Genomic DNA, 24418 nt, shown 5'->3' on the forward strand with positions numbered 1-24418 from the left:
ATGAGAGACACAGAGAGAGGCAGAGACCTAGGCAGAAGGAGAACCAGGCTTCCTGCTGGGAGCTCAGTGCGGGACTCATCCCAGGACCCCAGGATCATGCCCTAAGCCAAGGCAGATGCTCAACCACTAAGCCACCCAGGTGTCCCCCAACTGTTATTTTGGAGGGAGGCCTCACTCCACTCTCCCAGGCAGTTTCCAATACAGACATTGAAGAAGGCAAACTTGCAGTTCCGGAAGAGATAGTAAGAAAAATGTAGTGTGAGGTGGAGTTGGGTCTAGAAGAAAAAGATATGATTCTGGAAGGGACTCGGAATGAGGGACAGATTCAGAGAGACTCAGGGGGACACAGACAAAAATAGAAGCGGAAACCCACTGTTTAGAAGCCCTCTTGTGAATAGTCAAGATAAACCTTAGTGGAGGAGGTGAGAGGATTGAAATAAAGGTGTAGGGGAAAGAGCACAGGCACTGGCATTAGACTGATCCAGTGCACTGGGTATATATGTTCCTGGTTAATTTACTTAGCAGGGCTGAGCCCCAATTTCCTAGCTGTAATATGGGTACGGTAATTCCTTCCTCACAGGCTTCTTGACAGCATTTAATGAGGTAATGTGTGTAAAGTGCTTAACACCACTCAGAATACAGGAGGTGCTCAATAAATGCTAGGTCCCTTCTTCTGACTTCTACTTTAAGGGATCTTCATTTCACAATTAGTGAATACCCAGTATGTATGAGGCACTGTGTTCTGAATAAAAATACAAAACAATCGATGCCCTAAGGGGCAGGGAGAGTTGGCTGGAGACAGAGATATGTAAATGAAATAAAACAGAAGGTTCTGGAAGCCACTAGTGGTTGTGGTGATAAACATGTAAATGAGAGAACTCCTAGGTTTATAGGCTTGGTTAGTGATATTCACCAGATAGGGAAAACTGGAAGAACAGGTGTTTTGGGTTTTGGGTGGGGGAGGGAGGAGAGAGGAAGGATAGCAAGTTCATTTATGGCCATGTTGAACTTGAGTAGTGGAACAATCAAAGGATATACTCCTGCCTGGAGCAAAGGTTGGAATCCATCATCTCTAACTAAAAGTTTCTTCCACTTTTAAGGTCTTGTGATGTAGGCACAATGTAATTGTACTCTTTCATCTCTATTGGTGAATGCTGATAGGTATTATAAACTACATATTGCCAGCCAACAATTTTGCAGCACTCGTAAATCATAAACAGAATAACTGCATGTCTCATGTTTTAAAAATGTAGTTATACAGTCTGAACTTACCAAACCAACCATGAGTGGCTGTTTTGCCAGAAAGACTCTTTACTTTTACTTTACTCTAAACTTTTTCCTATAGATTTCCATTAAATAGCTAGTTCGTTTAGTGCACCTAAGAGGTTTGATCTAGAAACAGCTTTTAGGGATGCATCTGGTGTTTTTATTCAGTGGCAGAATCAAAATTTCAAGCCCCAGTGAGGGTCTTCCATGATAGTAAGATGATGAACAAAAGTTATTCACGAGCCAAAGACGGCTTTCTCTTTTCTAAAAATAAGATTAACACCTTCTGTCGATAAGATAGATTTTTTCCTTAGTTAAGGCTAGCTTAGAACATTTATGTGTGTTCATTTTAATTAACAGAAGACCCATGGCAATATCTATTATGTTCAGCTCAGAAATGGCTGTGGGAGAAGAGTTAGATTGACCAAGAGATTGGTTTCATTAATTTCATTAATTGGGTGACTTCTTTTACTCTGCGATGCACATACCAAAATGAAAATTACCAGATGTGGAACTGGCTGGCTCCTCGCCTTGCTAATTTATATCTGGGTGTTGATTTGCATCCTGTTATGTTTTAGGAAGTATGAAAAGACACACGGGGAGGTGAGCTTCATGGTAGGCTTGTGCTAGTTCAGTGAATGTGTAATAATAAAACCCAGCTGAAACCAAAAGGTAATATGTCTTCATTATTGATCAGCATCTATTGCTGAGTTTGTTGAAAAGTGGAAGTCCTTTCTCATTGAGCTTGATGAGATGAAGAGCTTGCTGAAGGTGAAGGAAGGAAGTGAAAACCAGCACCATTTATCTCTAGTAACTCAGTTTACTAGAACTGGAACAGAACAGGAATTTCCATGAGTGACACCAGGAAATAATTAGAGTTCACACTCTGAAGAATTTATTATTCTATGCTGAGCAGTCCTTTTTTTCCAAAGCTTGCTCTTCTTTTTCACCCAAGCTCTCAGAATGGAATCATTTCAAGAAGTAGAGAGTTTGAAATATGGCCCTTTTTCCTTCCCCTAGATGTGAAATAGGCACAGCCCCTTTATTTTACCTTGAAGGAAAAATACAGACCAGTATTGGAGAATGGAGATTGAGAATTTTGCAGGGCCTTAGGCTCATCACAGTCCAGGACCAGAGATGTCAGTGGCTAATATGTGAGGGGTCTGATCTGCACTGGTCTCATAAGCTGGAATAGTTATGTCAGCCAGCAAACCAGGATTCAGAAGTGACTACTTGGTTCTATTTATTAGTGCAGGAACATAAACTCGCACATTTGTTGAAAACAAGGTTTGAAGCGGGGGTGGGGAAAGGCTTTTTAAAAAAAAGATTTTATTTATTTATTCATGAGACACAGAGAGAGAGAGAGAGAGAGAGAGAGAGAGAGAGAGAGGCAGAGGCACAGGCAGAGGGAGAAGCAGGCTCCACGTAGGGAGCCTGATGCGGGACTATATCTGGGACTCCAGGATCATGCCCTGGGCTGAAGGCAGGCACCAAACCACTGAGCCACCCAGGGATTCCCCAGAAAGACTTTTTGATTAATTCCCAGATTGCTTTCCTATTGCTCCAGCCCCACTGGAGAAGCTAGCGTGCAAAGCCTCCATTGGCTAGTGTGTGACTGTGCTACATCCACGTTTCCTTCGGAAACGCCTAGTGACTCTTGCTTTGTATTCCTCGCAGGTGAAAGCAGAGCCTCTGTGGTTCTTAATGCCTCAGCAGGATTATTTTCACTAAAGATGGAAACACTGGAGTCTGAATTGACCTGTCCAATCTGCCTGGAGTTGTTCGAAGACCCCCTTCTGCTCCCTTGCGCTCACAGCCTCTGCTTTAGCTGTGCCCACCGCATCCTGGTCTCAAGCTGCAGCTCTGGTGAATCCATTGAACCCATTACTGCTTTCCAGTGTCCTACATGCAGGTATGTTATCTCGCTGAACCACCGGGGCCTGGATGGCCTCAAGAGGAATGTGACTCTGCAGAACATTATCGATCGCTTCCAGAAGGCTTCAGTCAGTGGGCCCAATTCCCCCAGTGAGAGCCGCCGGGAAAGGACTTACAGGCCCAGCACTGCCATGTCTAGTGAGCGAATTGCTTGCCAATTCTGTGAGCAGGACCCGCCCAGGGATGCAGTGAAAACATGCATCACCTGTGAGGTCTCCTACTGTGACCGTTGCCTGCGGGCCACACACCCCAACAAGAAACCTTTCACCAGCCACCGCCTGGTGGAACCCGTGCCAGACACCCACCTTCGAGGGATCACCTGCCTGGACCACGAGAACGAGAAAGTGAACATGTATTGTGTATCTGATGACCAATTGATCTGTGCCTTATGCAAACTGGTGGGACGTCACCGAGACCATCAGGTTGCGTCCCTGAATGACCGATTTGAGAAACTCAAGGTAAGGGATCTGGGAAATGTCCCTTATACACCTTGGTCTCTACACACAATTGTTATACACACTTAGCAAGTTCCCTAATCAAGCTAGGTCCACTTGTCCTATGTAACAAGTCAATTAACTCCCAAGTTGTTCTCGTGAGGAATTGCCTACTCACTCACAAACTCTCCCTGGGACCTGCTTCATCAGTGGCACAAACCTGTTGCATCCCTTCACCTCTGGCCAGTTCTGGATGAGTTAGCCTCTGGCCCGTACCACACGTAGCCTGCCCAGAGAAACAACACCCTCTGTCCTCTGTCAGTGACATATTGCACACTATCTATCTTTGTCATGATCTTTCCGCCTGTTTTAGGTATGTGAGTACCTATGTAGGTGTCCTGTAATTAGCATACGTGCTGATATGCCTGGGTGCGGGTATAGCAATGGGAAGGTTGGGTGTGTCTCTGTGGAGGTGTGGGTGGAGGCGTCTGAGTGTATCTCTATGTAGGCGAGAGATTTTTTTTTTTTTTTTTTTTGGTGGAGGACAGTAGTACATGTGTTTGTCCTCTCGACATGCTAAAGAAACAGGTTTGGCACTCCGCTTGCCAAAAATTGCCCTCCAGCCCTTAGCACAGGGCTGATTTTAAGCCTGCCTCACAAAGCAAAAGCAAAACAGAACAAAAGACAAAAAAGGAACTTCAGTTTACTACAAAGTCAAGAGGGATAATCAGCTGTCTGAACTCAAAATTTCAACTGCAGGCAATAAGTATTTAATCCAGTGTTAGATGTGCCAACGTGCAGTTTTTTTTTTCTTTTTGAGTGTGTGTGGGTTGGAGACTGAAGCACTGGGCTGCAGTTGCCTGCCTTGGAAGTTTCCAGTATTTCATTGGCGTTCATTGGACAGAGTTTCCCAAAGTTGTCATGCTGTATATATAATATTTATGTGCAAGTCTAAGCACCTATTTTGTAAAACCCTACTGCCTCATGTTGATGTTAACAAATGTCAACTCCAGCAAATTGCTTTATTCCCATGGCCTGCCTGCCATATGGTTTAACTTCTCTTAAGAAGGGAGCTGTTTAGCAGAAACTCCAGGAAAATAAAATGTTTATGTGACTAATGAGATTACCACCCCCCAAATAGGGACTGGCTAGATAGATCAGGGTGGAAGGAAGACCAGGATAGGATGGGAGGAGGGGAGAAAGGAAGTGGAGATTTTCCTCTTGCCATGCCCCAAACAAGTCATGGTAACTCATGTAAACATTTCATGAGGTTGGTGAAGATAGCAATACTCAGGATGGGATATATTTTCCCTCCCATAATTTGTTGCAAGCGATATTGAGAGTGGCCACGCTGACAGTGGTTTGTGCCTTTTGTGATTTTTATTTATATCTAATATGTACAGATTTGTACAAAGTTCAATGTTTGTGGATTCCACTCAGGGTGATTTTCTTACTCGTTTCCAGACTATGGTGAGGAATAATCTCATTGACTCCATTCTTAGACTCCTAGGATGCCAGGCCTTGCACTTGGTCTAGTCAAAGCCTTACACTGTCATGTGGTATAAATTAAAACTTTGAGGGGTTAAGTGATTTGGTCAAAGTCACAGGATTGGAACTGGAACTCAGCTTCTGCACTCTAAGTATCCTTTCTGCTGTAGCCTGCTGCCACTTTGTTTTGGACCTCAGTTTTGCCCATGAAATGTGATTTGAAACTTAACTTTATGCTCTGGCAATTGTACATTTCATGGGTCACAGATAAACGATTAACAGCATCAAGGAAAGGACATACTGTATAAACTTACAGCTTCATAATGGCAAGAGATGGAGGTGGGGTTGCAGGAAGAGTAGGGGATATGGAGAGGATGGGACAGTCTCTGCCAAATGTTTGCAGGTGTTGGAACTATAATAAGGCACTGGCCTTGAGAAATACTCCAAACAGAAAACTCTGTATCCATATGTATGATTGAGATAACAAAAGACTGGATAGAATAAGCCTGTATCTGCAGAACACCAGATTTTGAAAACATCCGAAAACATGAAAACACTGGATGATTGATTAGATATTTGGCATAATGTAGCTATAGCCCAAGTCTCTAGGGCTGGACAGAGCACAAAAGTATTTTACCAAAAGATAATTTAGTATGTAACTAATCAGTAATTTTTGGAGAAAGAAAGGCCAGATTTTGAATTGTTCCCCTTTAATTTTTTAAGGAAATGTGCAGAAAATTCTGATTTTAAATTAAGCGGAAACTTTTTTTTTTTTTGCTCATTTTTTGGACTGAGAGTGGAAACATATGAATCATTCCCAACTGTGTGGTTTGTTATATTGTCTGGAACATCTTGGACTTTGGGGAGGGAGAGGTGCTGTTGCTGTTGCTGCTGCTGCTGCTGCTGCTGCTCTGTGTGTGTGTGTGTGTGTGTGTGTGTGTGTGTTAGATGTGTGAGGATCACTTTGGTGTCCAAGTGTAAAGGGCTATTAGTTCTCCATATTAAGCGGAGAGGAAGTTTGACTTAGTGTCACATATTCTCACTTCTTTGGCTTAATTTTAATTTAGAAAAGCATTTGGGATTATTCCCTTAATCTGCCGAATTCTTCCCCAAGGAGAAAGGAGGAAGCTGGTTGTCAGAAGCTATGGAGGAGATGGCCTTGAGCATACTCCTCTGGCCCTGAAGAGCATGGGAGTCCTACAGGAGAAGGGGGGGGTATGATAGTACATATATCTAGGGGTTTTACTTTTGGCCCATAAGTGAAATGGTGTTTATTTGTCCTTTTTGGTTCTGGAGCTTCACTGTTGGCCTTTATAACTACCCTATTTGTACTAACTTCCCTCCGTAGGATTAGTGGTCTCCAGTATTTATTTATTCAATGAAGAATAAACACACTGTTATAAGACAAAAGGTCGGAATAACCAGAAGCCAGCCTGTCTTCTTAACATGTGCTCAAAGTGGATTAGGGGGGTTTGGGATACTTACTATGGTTTATTATCATTCTTTATTTGTCCATTCTAACTACATGTCCTTCGGAAGGCAACCAGTGGTTCAATTAATTCTTCAATTTCAAAGAATAGTTTTGTTCCCAACAGTTATTACAGTAGAAAGGCCTATCAGAGTAATTATTTCCTCCATTCCTTCTCTTTCCACTTATGTGTCCCAATATATGATCTTAGCTCATGACATGTGGCCACATTTCTATAAAAATGCTTCACGTGTTAAGAGTTTTCATTGGCTCATGAGTTTCTCCCTGTAGAAAAGATCGATACTATTACATTAATAAATGTTGGCTTTAGGGATGCCTGGGTGGCTCAGTGGTTTATCACCCGCCTTCAGCCCAGGGTGTGATCCTGGGGTCCTGGGATCGAGTCCCACATCAGGCTCCCTGCATGGAGCCTGCTTCTCCCTCTGCCTATGTCTCTGCCTCTCTCTGTGTGTGTCTCTCATGAATAAATGAATAAAATCTTAAAAAAATGAATGTTGGCTTTGTAAAAAGAGGTCAAATTTCAGTGGCTCTGTATTGATGACAGATCTCAACTCGATATTCTAAGTCTGGTACAACTTGGTTCACATGCTACCCATCCATCTTTGCCCCCTACCACTCTCAAACGTAGTACCTTTATTCTGCCCAGATTAGCTTCCTGTCTGCTAAACATACCACTCATTCTCTTTTATGACTCCTAACTTAGACCTGTGCTCTTTTTTTAAAAGATTTTGTTTATTATTTATTCATGAGACACACACACACACACACACACACACACACACACACTCAGAGAGAGAGAGAGAGAGAGAGAGAGAGAGGCAGAGACACAGGCAGAGGGAGAAGCAGGCTCCATGCAGGGAGCCGGATATGGGACTTGATTCTGGGTCTCCAGGATCATGTCCCAGGCTGAAGGTGGTGCTAAACCACTGAGCCACCCGGGCTGCCCATTGTGCTCTTTCTCTTGACCTGCTTAGGAATCCTACCAATTCTTTAGTCCCCAGCTAAAACCCTTCAAGGCCACCCCAACACATCCCAGCTCTACCATAAATTTTTTGAGGCCAGACGCATTATCTTTTGTTTCTTCAGTATCCTCCTAGTGTCTTGCACACATAATATGTGCTCAAGAAATCCAAATGAGTGGAATATTAATAATGGATCTGTGGGAAATATAGCAGTGTCTATAGCTTGCCTTAGCTCTCATCTTGTGAGATATAAATCTGTCTTGCCATTATGACTACTTTAGGGGTCTGAAAAAAAAGAATCTCCTGCAAACTCCTGATAATGTTAAAAACCAGAGTGTTAGCAAAAGTATGGCATGTCCTTAATTTTAAGTGCCTATTCATTTGGAGTACTGGATTTTCCAACTGCCTAACCCTGTGGTGACATCTGTATAAATCAGATGTGATTATTATAATTCTCTTTGAGAGTGATGTCTTCACATTTCCATGCCCATAGCCTGCCAAAAATATAGCTGATGAAAATCAGGGGGAATAGAGGAATTTCCTGAAAGGAATAAACAAGCACATTTTCTTTTTCTCATTACATTTCCACAAATTCATTACTACAAATAATTCTTAAATGCAGTTGCACTTACATACCAGGGATCTCGTTGTTATAAAATATTACCTGGCACCAGAGTAAGTTTTTTGTTATGGGAAAGTGAAACACACAGCACACACACACACACACACACACACGGAAAGAGAGGCTGAGACAGAGCTCAAGATTGCTAGACAAAGAGAAGGGAGATGTGAGACTTGGAGAATGTTCAAAGGAAAGCCACAACGCCAGTTAAAAGGTTGGAAAATATGATATGATATTCTAGAATCTTATCAGAGTTGATTGCTTGCCCTTCTTCCTACTCAGTCACTCTGTCATCCACCCACCCATTGTCACTCAGCCACCACCTTCTCCCAGTCATTTGTCTGCTCACCCACTTGACACCCACTTCTGTCTGCCAAGACAGATACCCTCTCATCTTATCTACCACTGGGCATTTTACTATTTCGGAACCAGTATGACTATTAATATAAGAGAAAGAGAGAAATATCTTTATGAAAGCCGGGGTTGAGAGAGAGTATATTTGCATATATATGTATGTGTCACCATATATGAGTGTGTGGATTTCTGCATAGTTGAGCAGCTGAGAATGACTCAATTTGTTTGTCTGTGTATGTCTACGTGTGTCATTGTGTGGGAGGAGAGCATCTGTGTTAATTTTCTGTGGGCATATCTGTAGAAAAGTTGGGTTGAGGATGCCTGGTGTGTAAGGCCATAAGCATGGTGCCCCCAATAAGGATTATGGCCTTGGTAGAACCTATGCTGAGACTAAGGATCTCCCTAATAAATGAGCCATGCCATAAATCGTCATGATAAGAAGCTTCAGAGAGGCCGGGTTGGGTTATTAAAGGTGAGAGAGCAGAAAAATTTGTTTCTCAATTTGACTCACTTAGGTACTGAGCCACAGTAGCAAAATTATCATATAAGCAAAGTGTTTAAGTCCAGATTTGCACTCCCTACGATGTGGTTGGTGGACACGTATGTATGGGGTGAGGGTGATATCTGTCATAGGGTTTCTAAACTGGCTAAACTAGCCTTCAACCCATGATCAGAAAGTCATGCTTGCTTGTACATCTGGCTTTTCTGTGGTCTCTTAATTGTCCACGACATGCTCCCAATGCTACACAGCATGGTCCATTCTTTTTTTTTTTTAAAGATTATTTATTTATTCATGAGAGAGACACAGAGAGAGGCAGAGACATGGGCAGAGGGAGAAGCAGGCTTCCTGCAGGGAGCCCAGTGTGGGACTCAATCCCAGGACCCCGGGATCATGACCTGAGCCAAAGGCAGACACTCAACCACTGAGCCACCCAAGCATCCCAATCCTGTCTGTTCTTATTGGGCAAAGGAACATATTCTAGAAATATAACATAGGAAAGGAAAGATGATGGAAAGAATGAATAAGCCCAAAGAAGCAAAGTTGAAAGGGGAAAATGTGATAATGACAGGCATGTTCTCAAAGGGTTAATGTAATGAGGTAATGTCTTGTTCTTTATCTCCCCCGAAGACAGAACAGATAGCAACTTAAACTGTAGCACCAGGGATCAAGTCTAGGGATTCATTCATTCATTTAACAGACAATTCATGAACACTCATTTTGTTCACTGAATACTCTCAACCATTCAAGTCATCATGGTAGAAGCTGGGCACACAGGAAATCAGGCACAGTCCCTGCCCTGGGGAGCTTTGAACTTAGTATGAGAGACAGATAAGTCCATAAAAAAATCCAAAGCAGTAGGGTATGTGCCATGACAGAGGCGTGCACAGGATGCTCGGGAGCACAGAGGAAGAGTCTGTGAAAGGGAGACATGCTGCTCAAAACAGGAAATCGTGAATGAATTTGCTGGAGAAGGACCAAACTGGAGATGAGTTGACAGGACTTGGTGAATGGCTGGCTCTATGGTTACAGGTGATGGGAGAGAAAGAATTAAAAAGTGACTCTGGACTAGGAGATGTCTTGAAGAATAGAGGTATTGGGGATAGAAATGGGGTAAATTAGAGGAAGGTACTAGCAGTTTGGGTGGTATAATTTGACTTTAGATTTGAGTTTGATATGATCATGGGTCATTCATCAAAAGTTTACTGAACACTATTAGATGCCAAGTACCAGGAAGGGTGTTGGGATTACAAGGGTAAAGAGAGCACAGTCCCAACACTGGTGGAGCTTTTGGCTCACTGTGAGGAGACGGTTAGTTAAGGACACAGTTACAGGACAGAGTGGTGAGTTCTATGACAATGGAAGCACAAGGGATTGAGAGAGAACATGGGAAGGACAACCATCAAAAGAGACTTTGGGTGGGTTTGGGGATGTCCAGTTGGGGGGTGGGGATGGAGTAAGGGACAGGGAGTGCTGTAGCAGGAAGAAAATAGTTTGGTCAAGTATCTGGAGGAGGGAGAACATGGGGGTAATTTCAGAACTGAAAGGGCAAATGTTCTAGAAGGAGTTGAGATTCAGGCCTTTGCGATGGCTGAAAGATTAGGGCTAGAGACATAGATTGGAGGCCTTTAGAGCAGCGATAGGGTCATGCAGTGGTGAGCTGAGCAAGGGCCCAGGACTGAGCCTTGTGGCACACTCAGAGTCTAGAAGGTAAATATGAAGGAAGAGTATGTGAAGGAAGAAGGGAAGAGTGTGCATGAGAGGCAGGAACCAAAGAGGAATAGTTCGAGTAGAGTACCACATTGAGAACTCCAGGAAAGTCAATTGGTTTTGGTTCACTATCCTGTTATCACAATAAACAGTGGGTTTAGGTTTTTAGTACGGGTTTTATTTTAGAAGGTCCAAATAATAATTTACACATTTAAGGTAGAGATAGAACCATGCAATCCACCTGAGGAGAAGGGCAAGAAAAAAATGCAGGGTGGTCTGTGTAGCATTCCTAATGAGGGAACTAGGGGAGGCATGGGTCTTTGTGGAATGATGTCAGAACATTCTGGAAAGAAGAGGAATGGCAACCTGATTCACCCAGCTTCGCTGGTTGAGGACCAGTCTTGGTCATATCTCTAATGAGCCTCAAGTAGAGTAGACCTTGGACATCCAGTGTCTCACCTGTATCTCATTCTGGGACATAGCCTGTGTCTACACAACAGCAAATTAATGTTTGGGGAAGCAACACACTCTGGCAGAAGGGTGTGGGCTTTAGTTGGTGGACCAGATGGTGTGTTCTGCTGTTGAAAGGCCATATGTAATTGATACATAAAGTGACAGACTGAAGCAAAAGCAAAGTTAGTATTTTAAGACAAGCAGTTAAAAAAAGAAAGCAGAATGTGACCCCAAAAGTGTGCTAAAAATTTTGGCTCCTGGATTTTGGAGATAGCTAGGAATATCAGTGAGCAGACCGAATGTCAAAAAAAAAGAGCATGTCGATAAATAGTAATGGGGTCACTGGCTCAGATCATTTTTAAAGATGGTGTTGTCTTCTGTGAATCAGGAAGGCTCAGGTTTGGGGTACATCGGCCTTTCTTCCCTTCCCTCCTCCCTCCGCAGCCCCAAAGGTTCCATTCCCACATCGAAGCAGTGGGGATCTTGTGTAGACTTAGAGAATGTTCCCCTCATGCCTTTTAGAAAATTGAAGAGTATACAGGCATTCGGTGGTAATTCTGCATGTTTAAACAGAGCAAGCAGAAAGGCTTCACCCCTTTTTAGGACTTCAGGGCTTGCCGTGTCAGGTAGGTGTGTATAAATGTGCTCACATATGTGTAAAAGACATACGCTTTCACAGAGCATGACAAGTGACAGTCGTGGTCGAGAGGGTGTGCCATCAGGGAAATCTCTGGCTTTAAAGAAGAGGCAATGTTTGGTTTCTTGAGGGAGCTAGTGAGAAAGTTATCTGAAACAACGTGTATCTAGAGAAATGGGAAAAAAAATAAACCAGCAATTGGGGCACCCAGGTGGCTCAGTTGGTTAAGCATCTGCCTTCAGCTCAGATCATGATCCTGGGATCCTACGATCGATCGAACCCCAGGTCAGGCTCCCTGCTCAGTGGGGAGTCTGCTTTTTTCTCCTCTCCCCCCTTCTTCCCCTCATGATTTTGCTCTTTCTCTCAAATGAATAAATAAAAAATCTTTAAAAAAAACCCAGCCCATCTCTTTTTATGAGATGCTATCTGGAAGAATAGCCCATGCCTGGTATCTCAGAAATGGCAAACATTTTCCACTTTGTCAAGGGTACAACAGAACAGTACACAAAGAGACCAAGCCTATGTGACACAAAGTGGAACTTGCATAAAAAACGGAACCGGTGTTGACCGTCAGGTTAGCTTACCCGGGCCTTTTAAAGTCCCAGTTACACCAAAGCAGCCGAATATTCCCCTCCCGTTGTGTTACTTAGACACATGTAGAGTTTAGTAAACACCGTGATGATATATAGTCATCTGGAGGTGAAGAGGGTCTCAGTCTCGTGGTACAAATGCATCTCTAACCCCCACACAGGGAAAGCACAGAAGGAGGACCCAGAGGTAACCCCCTGCAGCAGGAAATTGGAGCTTCATCCTGCTCCCCTGCCAACCTCCTGTCTCCGTTTCCTCCCAGCAAATATCTCCATTCCAATCTCCCCTGCCACTTTGTCATGGTTCAGCTGTTCTGAGAAAGCTACCCTAAATAGGTTTGTACGGAGGGACCCGGGCCCGGTGATTCACTGGACAACACAGGAAAAGTGTTTAAACAGACCAGTGTTTAAAAACCAGACCGCAACAACACAGTAACAAAAAGACATGTTTATTTTTACGTAAGGAGACTGTGTACACACACATACACACACAGAGGCACATGCATGCCCACACAGACACATATGTGCATGTATTCTCTTTGTCTCCTTAGCCAGAGTATAGGCAAGGTAATTATTTGGCCAAATCAATGCATGTGATCATTCCAGCCTAGAGTGGCCCAGAATTTCTAGTTCTAAATGATTCGTCAGTGCCAAGCGTGATAAGGAAGGGTGAGGAAATGAAATGCATAATTGCAGCAATTCTCCACTTTCCTTTGCATATATTCATTATTGAGAATCAATTCCAATTTGAGAGGAAGCTTTCATTCCTTGCAAATGAAGAGGAAGTGAGTAAAGTAAATGTTCGGGGGTTTTCCTCAAATTATGTCTTGGGATGTAAGAAAACAGTGGCAAAAAGCCATCAACAGATGGTGTTTTCATTAGCCAGAGATTTATTTTTCAAAGCATTTTCATATTAATGAAGTAAGGTTGAAATTAGAGTCATCTTGTCAGTTCTAGTTCTGTGTCGTTAAAATGTGCTGGCATTCTGCAAATTGCTAAGGGACTAGAGCAAAATAACCATTTGCCATAATTTTGTGATGGTAATCCAAGGTCCATAGTAAAACCAGACCCCAAATTATGTGTTCGACCCTAATTTTTGTTTTCAGTGGCTTTACAGAAGCTGTGAGTCTCAGTGCTAGGCCATAAGTGAGGAACACACAGCAGGGGATCTTAGTCCTGCTCTGCCCTATGAATTATTTATATTAGTTTCATGACAAGTGTTGCAACAGGTTGCATGGACTTGTTAGAAAACATTTTCCCCATGGAACCCTGTATTTGAATGGTAACACATTACAGTCTGAAACACAGATTTCTAATACTGTATCTGCTCTGAGTTCCTCAGTCTACATTTATGCCTACCTAATATGTCAATATGGTCAATGGTGAGACATGGGGTTTCCATTGCTCTATGAATCTGGACCACTGTGCTAGTAGAAGTCATAAACGGATTGGGTTCATTACCAATGCCCCCTGTCTAACCTGAGCTGGACCGTTTCACCAAACTGTAGCTCTGTCTTAGTCACCACCCTCTCCAGCCAAGTTTTTGGAGATGAGTTCAGACTTGCTGCCTCCACATCATCACAACTGACTGACTCCCTAACTCAACATTTTGACATCTGCTTCCAAGACTTGACTGTAACTCCTTTTTCTAGAGGTCACTGGTGACTTCCATTTACCAAATCCAACTGCGTTTTATTATTAGTTCTCTTATTTCTTGCCCTCCCTGCATACTCAACAGTGACAAATCCTTTCTTGGACCGTATTTCTCTTGATCATCCTCTCAGCTTGGCCCAGACCTGCATTACCAGCTGCCTTGAATAGCACAGCTTCCTCTTAATCAGTGCCCCTGCTCCAAGGCTCTCCTGTTCCAGTCGGCCCTAGATATTGCTGGTAGGTTGAGCTCGTAACTGTGGCCCAGATGTTGTCAAAAAAGAAATAGGCACAAACTCCTCACCTCAGCCTTCAAGGCCTTCAAAACTGGACCTCCGGCTCCATTTCCAGCCTCATCCCCCACTACTCTCTTGTACCTTCTGTTCTAGCCAAATTCAATTTCTCTCCCCCAACATGTCTATATAATTTATTCACTTTGACTCAGGTTATTCCCTCTGCCTGGGACCCCCTGTCCTCCTCCATCTATGTTTGTTAAAATCCTACTTATACTTGAAGACCCACCTTAGTTTCACCTCCTCTTTCTCTTGGAATATTCACTGCACCCTCAACAGAGTAGGTGCTCATTACCTTTTGTTGTATTCAACTGCTGAACTCTGCCATTCCTTTTTTTTTAATTTCTTGACGTCTACTTAGCTAAAAGATCATGTCCGAATCATTAACTGCTGCCTCCGTTCTCCCTTTTTGACACTCTTTACCCTCGCTAAGGAGAAGCCCGCGGATTGAGATGGTTGGAGAATTAAAGGGGGCCAGGGGAGACAACCGTGCCAAAGCCACCAAGAGCAGTTGAATGCATGGGGGAAAAAATCACATCCATGAGAATAAAGCCAAAGAAACAAAGAGAGATCTGGCAAGAAGGGAAGCAAAGATGAAGCTGGTTCTCATAATCCAGTTTGAGACTAGTGATCAGACTGCCCCATCCTAGAAATACATATATCCATGGGAATATGCCCCCTGGGATGGACTTATTCTTGGCCAGTGCCAAGAATACTAAGGAGCCCCAGCTATTTAGTAGACCAGAAAGGGGCCAAGTGCATGAGTCCTTTCCCACTGCCCACACATCCCTTTGCTCCCCCCCAACCCCTCTTATCAAAAACATGAACTTTGAGCAACTACAAACTGTAGGAGCCATGGATACAGCAATGAAGAAATGTACACAACCAAAGGAAGGAATGTTAGCAGAACCAGGGCTAAGAGATTGGGGTATTACATTTGGAACAGACTTTGTGGGGGTGTTGGGATGATGAGTATGAGAGGAGTAGATTTTGGGACAGGCCCTGGGGGAGAAGCAGCCACTGGAGCTGAAGGCTTGGGAATTGGGAGGAATCTAAAAGCCTATTATTATTATTATTTTTTAAAGATTCTGGGATCCCTGGGTGGCTCAGCGGTTTAGCATCTGCCTTTGGCTCAGGGCGTGATCCTGGAGTCCTGGAATTGAGTCCCACATCGGACTCCCTGCCTGGGGCCTGCTTCTCCCTCTGCCTGTGTCTCTACCTCTGTGTGTGTGTGTGTGTGTGTGTGTGTGTGTGTGTGTGTGTCTCACAAATATATGAATAAAATATTTTAAAAAATAAATTAGAAAATATTTTATTATTCGTAAGACACACACACACACACACACACACACACACACAGAGACAGAGAGACAGAAACACAGGCAGAGGGAGAAGCAGGCTCCATGCAGGGAGCCCGATGTGGGACTCGATCCCAGGACCCAAGGATCATGCCCTGGGCCAAAGGCAGGTGCCAAACCGCTAGCCACCCAGGGATCCCCTAAAAGCCCATTATCAATCTAGAGTGAATAACACACTGTTTTTTTCCACATAGGGAACGGGAAGAGAGTAGCTTGTTCAATGGAAAATATGCTAAGAGTTCTGAGCACCATTGTAATTCTGTTAGAGTAAAAATATTTGCAAAATGCTTCTAATGTATGCATGAAGGAAGCTATGTACCAGTAAGCAATGATGAGCAATGGATGGCCTACGTTGATATGTTACACCAGGGGTAGCACAGGCACTGTCTTAGGGCCAAAGAAGGGAAGCTGTGAGGTACAATGCTTGATTTTGATGAACTTCACAGTTTAAATAGCACCTTTTTTTTCTGAAGGAAACTACTGATAAATCTAAAATGTTTCAAAAAAAAAAGTCATGAATATTGGGGCAAAGCTATGACCGAGGCTAGAGAGGTGGGTTCTAGTCTCGGCTTAATCACACACTAATTATAGGACTGTGAAGAACACTTTATCCCCATTCAGAAGCTCAGTTCTCATCTGTAAAATGCTGACATATCCTACCTCATGGATTGTTACAGTTATTAAATGGTATATATGAAATTGTCTCACATCGTGTCTGGCGAGTACTACTTGTTCAATAAATTATAGTTCCCTTAGTGTACTCATCTGTAAAAGAGAGGTTAATACCTATTTTCCTTACATCACTGGGTTACTATGATGGCAACATGAAATGCTGTGATATACGTTAAAAAGTTAAAAATATGATAGAAAACATAAGGTCTCCTTAATATCATTAAATTCCTGTATCCGCGAAGCTGTGAATATCATCTTTTCCCCAATAATGAGAGTCTGGAGCAAAGGTACAGTATTATTATAATTAGCACCTAGAATAGTGCTTGGTTTGCAGTAAGTGCTCAGTGAATCTTTTTTTTTTTAAATAATTCTCCTTATTTATTTATTTATTTATTTATTTATTTATTTATTTATGATAGTCACAGAGAGAGAGAGAGAGGCAGAGACACAGGCAGAGGGAGAAGCAGGCTCCATGCACCAGGAGCCTGATGTGGGATTCGATCCCGGGTCTCCAGGATCGCGCCCTGGGCCAAAGGCAGGCGCCAAACCACTGCGCCACCCAGGGATCCCTCAGTGAATCTTTGAAATGCTTGTCAGCTGACTGAATGATCTCCACCTAATATTGGTTCTCAAGTTCACTGAACATTTCTTATTTTTTCCCCTCTTCCCTGTTTCCCTCTGGCTTTACCCTCTCTGTGATGGAAGCAAACTCTGGAGATGAACCTCACCAACCTGGTGAAGCGCAACAGTGAACTAGAAAATCAAATGGCCAAACTAATACAGATCTGCCAACAAGTCGAGGTACGTAATGCAAACATTTGCAACTCTTTCAGAGGACCTGGATGAGACGATCCTTTGAGGGCACTGGAGGCTTGTCAAGAGTGTAGCTAAGCCATTTGGAGTGAAGAGCTGAATGATAGTTCTAGGGGATCTCATTTCCTTAGGATGCTCGTTCCAAGAAAAGGGGCAAATGTCTATTGTTAAACAGAAATAGATGGGTGGTGGGTGATGGACTGGGGAGACAGCGATGGACTGGGGAGACAGTGGTCCAGGGGGTCCAGGGTCCATTCTCCTTTCCCAGTGGCAGGCCATATGAGAATCCAACATGAAGTGTGTTTCTTCCTTCATCAAACTGGACACTGCAGCCCCCTAAAGAGATGGCTGGGGTGTCATAGGGGAAGCTGGGAAATCCCAGGTCCTTAGAGTAGGCCGAGGTTCATTCTGTGCCCTCTCATATCTATAAGAGTACTTTCAGGACGGCTTTTCCTGTTTCTAGCCTCTCCTCCCTTTGTTTCCATGCCCCTCACTTGATTCTCACTCATCACCATTCCACCTACTCTTGTCGTCAACAAATGATATCTATGTTCAAGTTGTCTGTGAATTGTAAAGTGTCACACAAGTCTAAGGTTTTTGAAATCTGTTACCTACGTCAAGTCTACATCAAAGAGCAGAGCTTACAAGAGGAGTCAGTCTTTTCAGAAGTGGATGTGATAAAAGAAAGATGTTATTTCCCTCTCTTTCTCAAGAGCATGGGACTCCAGCTGTAGCCTTTGTTTTTGTGTTGGTTTTGTTGAAGAGGCCATGGTAGGGCTTCAAGTTCTAAACTGGGTCGGGTGAGATGTGATAGGGCTCTTCCTGGGGCAGTGATTGGCTAAAAAGGTTTCTAATTCTATTTACAACCCAATGGTCTAGTTCTAATCTTACTTATGTGACAGATAAATGTCGTGGTTCAAGTGAAATCCCACCTAGGGATTTCTACTTAAGAGAGTGTGAGAATCTTCTAGTAAGAAAAAGAATTGTCCTCATGTGAATAAGCACTCCTGACTATTTGGATTTCTTCAAGTCATGCATTTCTTAAAGTCGGGTGGGTGTACCTGGATGATGAGTTTAGCATCTCAATTTAATCCCCGCTAGGACACTCCATTTGTGGAAGAGAGTGGCACTGTAGGCAGGGTGCATAAGATACTGGATACAGGGTGCATAGGGTGCCCTTAATTGGTAATGGGAATTTGAGGAAAGTCCCTTTCTCTCTCAGCATCAGTATCCTTACCTGTAAAATAAAGGGTTGAACTGACTACCTGACCTTCCATGTGTCTTCCAGATTTCAGGGCTCATGATTCTGTGAGTGGTGACTTCCTTTAGACTGTTCTTTTGCTAGTCGATTTCATTCTTCCCATGTGGGGAGAAACAAAACAGAAGGCATTTTAGAGTGCTTTTCAGTTAGTCAGAATCCCTCTCTGTTCCACTCTATCAAAGCTTCTGATTATACTGTTAGATTACAGTACAAGAAACCCACACTGGTGGAGACACAAGGGAGCATTGTAAGCAGGAGACAAGATAAGGAATCCCTCGGCTTAGAATTCTCATGATTGAGGGCAGGGTAACAGCTAATAGTGAATAAAATGTGGTTAGAACTTGTAATTATCACCGTCCTCATTCTCATCAAAAAAGACTATTAAGTATAGCATAAGTTGTAGTCACATGAACAAAGTAAGCAGTTTGCTTTCTTTGCTTATTCGCCTTGAGACCTCTCTAACATCTTATCACCTCCCACCCTGGGAAGTTTATCACTCAGACCAGCCTCACCCAAACAGAACCCTGCTCCAGCCCTGCCCAGCCCACTGCACCAATCAAACCTTTGTATTCAGTACCCTACTCTTTTCAAGTGGCTAGAAGCTAGCTTTGTAAAACAATGCATCATTGTATTAACAGAGGAGGACTCATTCTGGCCCTTTAGGTAACAGGCAAGGTTTTAACAGTGCCTCTCTGAAGTCAGGACTCCAGGCTTGAGCCTTCAGGAGCTGACACCAGTGCTGCCTAATATAAGCCAAGTGGGAGAGAAGAGCAGCCCCCTGATGAACCAACAGAGGAGGGGTTTAAGAGCATCCCTTAGAGATGCTTGTTAGATCCTTCGCACAGGCCACTGTCTGCTCTGGCGCACCAAAGGTCACCTTTTGCTAATACTATTTATGCACAGCATTGTACCAGGTATAAAGAAAACACCACAGGTACCCTTCGAAAGGCTCACACATGGCACAAATCCACCCTGATTGGATATACAGGTGCAGGAAATACAGACAATGGGATAAAAATGTTAACTGTCATTTGGCAAAGAACCATGAGATCCTGCATTACATGTTCAAGGGCAAGAGGGCATTCTGGGAGTTAACTCCATGGGCTCCCCAGTTTTGGATTCTGTCTTTGACAGGAACTCTACAAGATGCTCCATGGAAGAGCATGGCTGGGATCTATGACATCATCCCTTCTGAAAGGTTAGGGATGTGCCCTAAACGTCTCCATAATAATAGGGTGAGTCCAGGGTACTTAATTATACTCATTCAGCACAGAGCCTGTGTGTCCAGAAGGCTTTGGAATGATCCCTGGGATTAGAAATGCAGTGAAAGAAGGGACTCGAGACTTCACAGATGCTTATAAATACTTTATGCAGTGAAATAAATAGTAGGAAGTTGTCTATCATGAGATCGAACCGGACACTAAAGGGTGATTTGAAAATTTTTTTCATTTTATCGAATCCAGCTTTGTCTATAGGGGATGACTGTATTCGTGGTATGAACCAGGCTTTTCACATTGGGGGAGGGGGGTTGTGTGGAGGCTACCAGCTCAGGCACTTCTGAGAGAACTGGAATAGGGCTATTTTCCTGCCAAACGTGTTCCTCTTCCTTATTGTCTGCAAATGTTTTTGTTGTAGCAGATTGACTTTTCATAAAGGGGCCGTAAATACTGCCTCTCTGCTGCTTCTTTCTTGTTCTTGATTCTCCCTCCGAAAGTAAACACAGTCGCAGTCTTCCTATTATTACAGAAACAGAGATTAGGATCACCACAGATTTGTTGGCTGAATTCTTTAGTAAGTCAGCCTGTTCCAGTTGCTGCCCAGCTTCCAGAATTCAGGGGAATAGGCAGTTGGAAACTATTTTTTGTTGTTGTTGTTGTTGCTGGGGCTGGAGAGCATGGGAAGGAGGCCTGAGCAGAACGAAGCCTCCTTTAATCTGGTTGAGGGAGGGCATGCTTTGACCTCCCACTCTTGCCACTTGATCTCTATATATAGTTCTTTGTCCTGTCTCATCAGGCATCCTTTGTTGACATTTCCAAAGGAAATCCCTGTTTAATGCATAGCCCAGGGAGAATGTATACCGACTGATGAATATTTCCTCTTGGCTTCCAAGACTGAACTGTTCTGTGAATAATAAGCATTCCTGAAACTATTGAGGGGAAGAAAAAAATTGTGAATACAGAGCTTCAGAATCGGTCAGTCAACAACAAAGTGTTTCTTTGGTCAACACTGTGTCCTGTGTGTTGTGGGCAGTTTGGGAACTATACTCTGTTGATGGCCTCCAGAAAATTTGGATCCTAGCTAGGGAAAAGTATGGTAGCCGGTGAGAAAGAGGAAGATTTATGAAGCAGCATGCAGTGTAGCGAGTACACGTGAATGTAGTGTAGTCTTTCCATTTTTACCTCCTCAGCCTTGTTAACTTTTCAGGTACATGAGCTTACGAAAGCACTTTCCTGGAGGTTTCATGGGCCACCTGTTTTCGTCCCCCCAGAACCGCTGCAGTACAATGGCTTAGGCCATCCCAGGAGCTCCGTGGGCAGGTGGATTTCTTTCTGGTCCCTTCTTCCAGCCTTTTAAGGAACTGAATGGCTTCCCTTAGCTGGGTCTTCAGTTGCTTTCAGGAGCCTTACCATAGGTAGCTGCATGTTCTCCTCCTTTCTGCTTGCATCGCACACTGACAGGGTATTCGGTTTGGGAAGGGCAAGAGCCAATGCTTGACTCTTCTCCAGGCATAAAAATAGGTGCTTTAACAGGAATTAATTTTTTAAAAGCATGCTCCTGTGGATGATTTCAGCACATGCTCCTTAAATGTTTGAGAGTCGTCAAGCTAGATAAATAAGGATCGAATCTAAATCACTAAAGCACAAATATGTTTTTTGGAAGATTCTTCTCCAAGCCTTGAGGACATGATGAAATGAAGGAATGAGTAGGAGTGAATTAAGTGTCATCAGGGAAAATTTCATAGAGAAGAGGCATTTTAGCCAACTGTGTGAATGTGGAGGAATAAATTACTCCCTCTGCTGAGAAGAAGAGCAGAGGTATTAGTAGAGGCAGAAGAGAGCATGTCATTTGGGCAAAATGGTATGCTATGCCCTGGGTGGACACTCAGTAGATGGAAATAAATGGGAAACGGTCCCTGCCCTCAACTCAGGGAACTTATGTGGCAGGTAGAATGTCAAATACAGTGTGAAGTAGTAATTATTGTAATGAAAGTAAGTGCAAGATGACAGGCTAGCATAGGGAGAGAAACACCTGAGTCTGCCCGAGGGACTTAGGAAAGACTGCAGGATGGAAATTTAAAAAAAAAAAAAAGAGTTCTCTTGAAGTAAGAGTAGAATCTTGCCAACGAAAATAAGGTAAGGTAGTAGAGGGGACCTCATGTGAGACTACGGAAGGGTCAAGGGCAGAGGGATGGGCAGGGCACATCAAGATTCAGTCAGAATGTGAGATGTGAGAATCATTGCAAGAGATGAGTGTGGAGAAATAGCTAGGGTCCAGGTAACGAAGGGCCTTGTAGGCCGTGTGTAGGTATTTGGACTTTAACCTGAAGACTCTGGGGATCCATGGAAGGATTTAAAATGGGTGAATAACTGGATAAGGCCAGCATTTCAGGATTGCTCTGGCTAGAGTACCCCAGATAGAGCAGGGGTCAAAGGTCAAAAGGAAAGGCAAAAGGACAAGTTAGGTGGCTTTCACTAATGCTGGGAGAGACAAAGGCCCAACCTAAGGTAGCAGTTGTAGAGTTATGGTAATAGGGTTATGGAGGAGGGGAGAAATTCAAAACACTCCTGGGAGGTAGAATCAATGTTACTTGGTGATCAGTTAGATATCATGGTTAAAGTGGTGTGAGAATAGTAGGATGATCCCCAGGTTTCTAGCTTGGCACTGAACAGATGTGTTACCTTTTAACTAAGTCAGGAAATACAGATGGAGTTCTTTTTTTTTTTTTAAGATTTTCTTTACTTATTCCTGAGAGACACAGAGAGAGAGAGGCCGAGACATAGGGAGAAGGAGAAGCAGGCTCCCTATGGGGAGCCTGATGCGGGACTCAATCTCAGGACCCCAGGATCACGACTTGAGCCAAAGGCAGACACTTAACCACTGAGCCACCCAAGTGTCCTGACAAATGGAATTCTTTTCAGACACTAGAGGTATGTTACACTGTGGGTCAGATAGTCAGGTAAGAAATGCCCAGTAGGCAGCCAGCTGGCTAGATCTGGAGGTCAGGAGAGAGGTGTGGGGAACTGATAAAGACATAGGACTCATGAGCACCTAAGTAGCACGTAAAGCCATGGAGAAAGTCTAGAACAAGAAGGCCCAGGACAGATTGGTCCAATTGTTTGTCACTCAGAATACAACAACAAACTGTCCTTCATGAAATACATGGAAAGAGTGTGGAGCTTTTTGGGAGCTTACTGAGGAATGAATGGCGTGCCTTTAAAAAATTTAAAGATCACAGGGTCACCTGGGTGGCTCAGTCAGTTAAGCATCCAACTCTTGGGTTTCAGCTCAGGTTGTGATCTCAGGGTCATGGCATCAAGCTCCACATTGGGATCTGCGCTCAGTGAGGAGTCTACTTGAGTTTCTCTCTCCCTCTCCTTCTGCCCCTCCCACCTGTGTGCACTCTCTCTCTCTCTTTAAAATTAAATACATCTTGAAAAACAATTCAAATATCAGAAGTAAATGATTCACTTGTGGAAATAATTAACATTTTAGAAATTACCTTCATACAGACTGTAATAGGTAACACTTAATGAAGATTTACTATGTTCCAAGTAAATGCCTTATATATGTAAACTCATTTCATCCTTACGACAACTCTATGAGGTAAACACTATTATTATTCCTGCTTTTTTAAAAAAATATTTATTCATGAGAGAGAGAGAGAGAGCCAGAGGCAGAGGCAGAAGCAGGCTCCCCGTGGAACAGGGAGCCTGATGCAGAACTCATCCCAGGATGAGATCATGACCTGAGCTGAAAGCAGATGCTTAGCCGCTTAGCCACCCAGATGCCCACTCCTACTTTATAGATAAAACATTGAGATACAGAGGGAATAAAGCGATTTACCAAGGTCATGCTGCTAGTAGGTAACACAGTGAGGGTTTGAATCCAGGTAATTTTAGCTCCAGAGCCTATGCCCCTAACCACCCCACTGTGCTTCCTTTGGCAAAGCCAAGGTACACACCGCTTGGATGTCTCTTGTCCATCATCAGTGTTTCCTGACCCATCGTGAGGTTGATTTGGATTGTGTAAAGGGTATGAGTGAGGGATTTGAATGCTGGAGGAGAGCAAAAGAGAAACGAAAACAGAAGAGTCAAAGCAGCAAAGGAAGAGAAGCCTTCAAGGTGTGGAAGGCTTGGTAGGGTCCATTGGAGTAGTAGCAATGCCATACTAGAAGATATCACTCAGAGTGACCTCTGAGAGAGAAGGTTCAGCGGTGAGGTGAGGATGGAAGACAGATTCAGAAAGGTCAAGGAGAGATTTAAGTTGTAAGGAAATGCAGCCCACCAGAAGTTTGATGGTGAAGGCAAAAAGAGAACTGGAGTGATAGTTATTAACCTGTTGAAGTACAAAACAATCTGACTTGCAAACACTCATGCAAACTTTAGTTGTTTATTCTGTGACTGGCTAGCTAGTAGTAGGAGTCACTAGGTCCACTCTGACTCACACCACACATGCTTCATTTCCCTTCCTCATTTGGCTTCCAGCCACCTTTCCAACCAAGGGCTCTCTTGCCCAGCTCCAAAGCCCCAGTGTCTATAATTCCATCCTTCTAGGAATGGTATGTAGGTTCTGGGATGCAGTGTGTTGTGGTAGCTCTGGAGCAGACCAGACAGGAGTCACGCTCACTGTTGTTACTTTGGACACATAACTACTCTGAGCTCGGTTTCATCATCCGTAGAACTTAGACTAATCATACCTGGAAGGGAAAGGTAGT

At 43.5% G+C, this 24418-nt stretch overlaps 1 protein-coding gene across 10 annotated transcripts in view; it reads left to right on the forward strand.

Annotated features, from left to right (window-relative positions):
- Positions 1 to 24418, forward strand: part of MID2 (midline 2) — a 202957-nt gene that overhangs the window by 101154 nt on the left and 77385 nt on the right. For all 10 annotated transcript variants that reach the window (XM_035711999.2, XM_025431485.3, XM_035712000.2 and 7 more), the window contains exons 2-3: positions 2944 to 3659; positions 17115 to 17210. In XM_035711999.2, the coding sequence (XP_035567892.1) occupies positions 3000 to 3659; positions 17115 to 17210 (756 nt within the window). In that variant the 5' untranslated portion in view covers positions 2944 to 2999. The remainder of the gene's footprint in view (positions 1 to 2943; positions 3660 to 17114; positions 17211 to 24418) is intronic.

Source organism: Canis lupus, chromosome X, assembly GCF_003254725.2.
Source record: "Canis lupus dingo isolate Sandy chromosome X, ASM325472v2, whole genome shotgun sequence".
NCBI classification, from domain to species: Eukaryota; Metazoa; Chordata; class Mammalia; order Carnivora; family Canidae; genus Canis; species Canis lupus.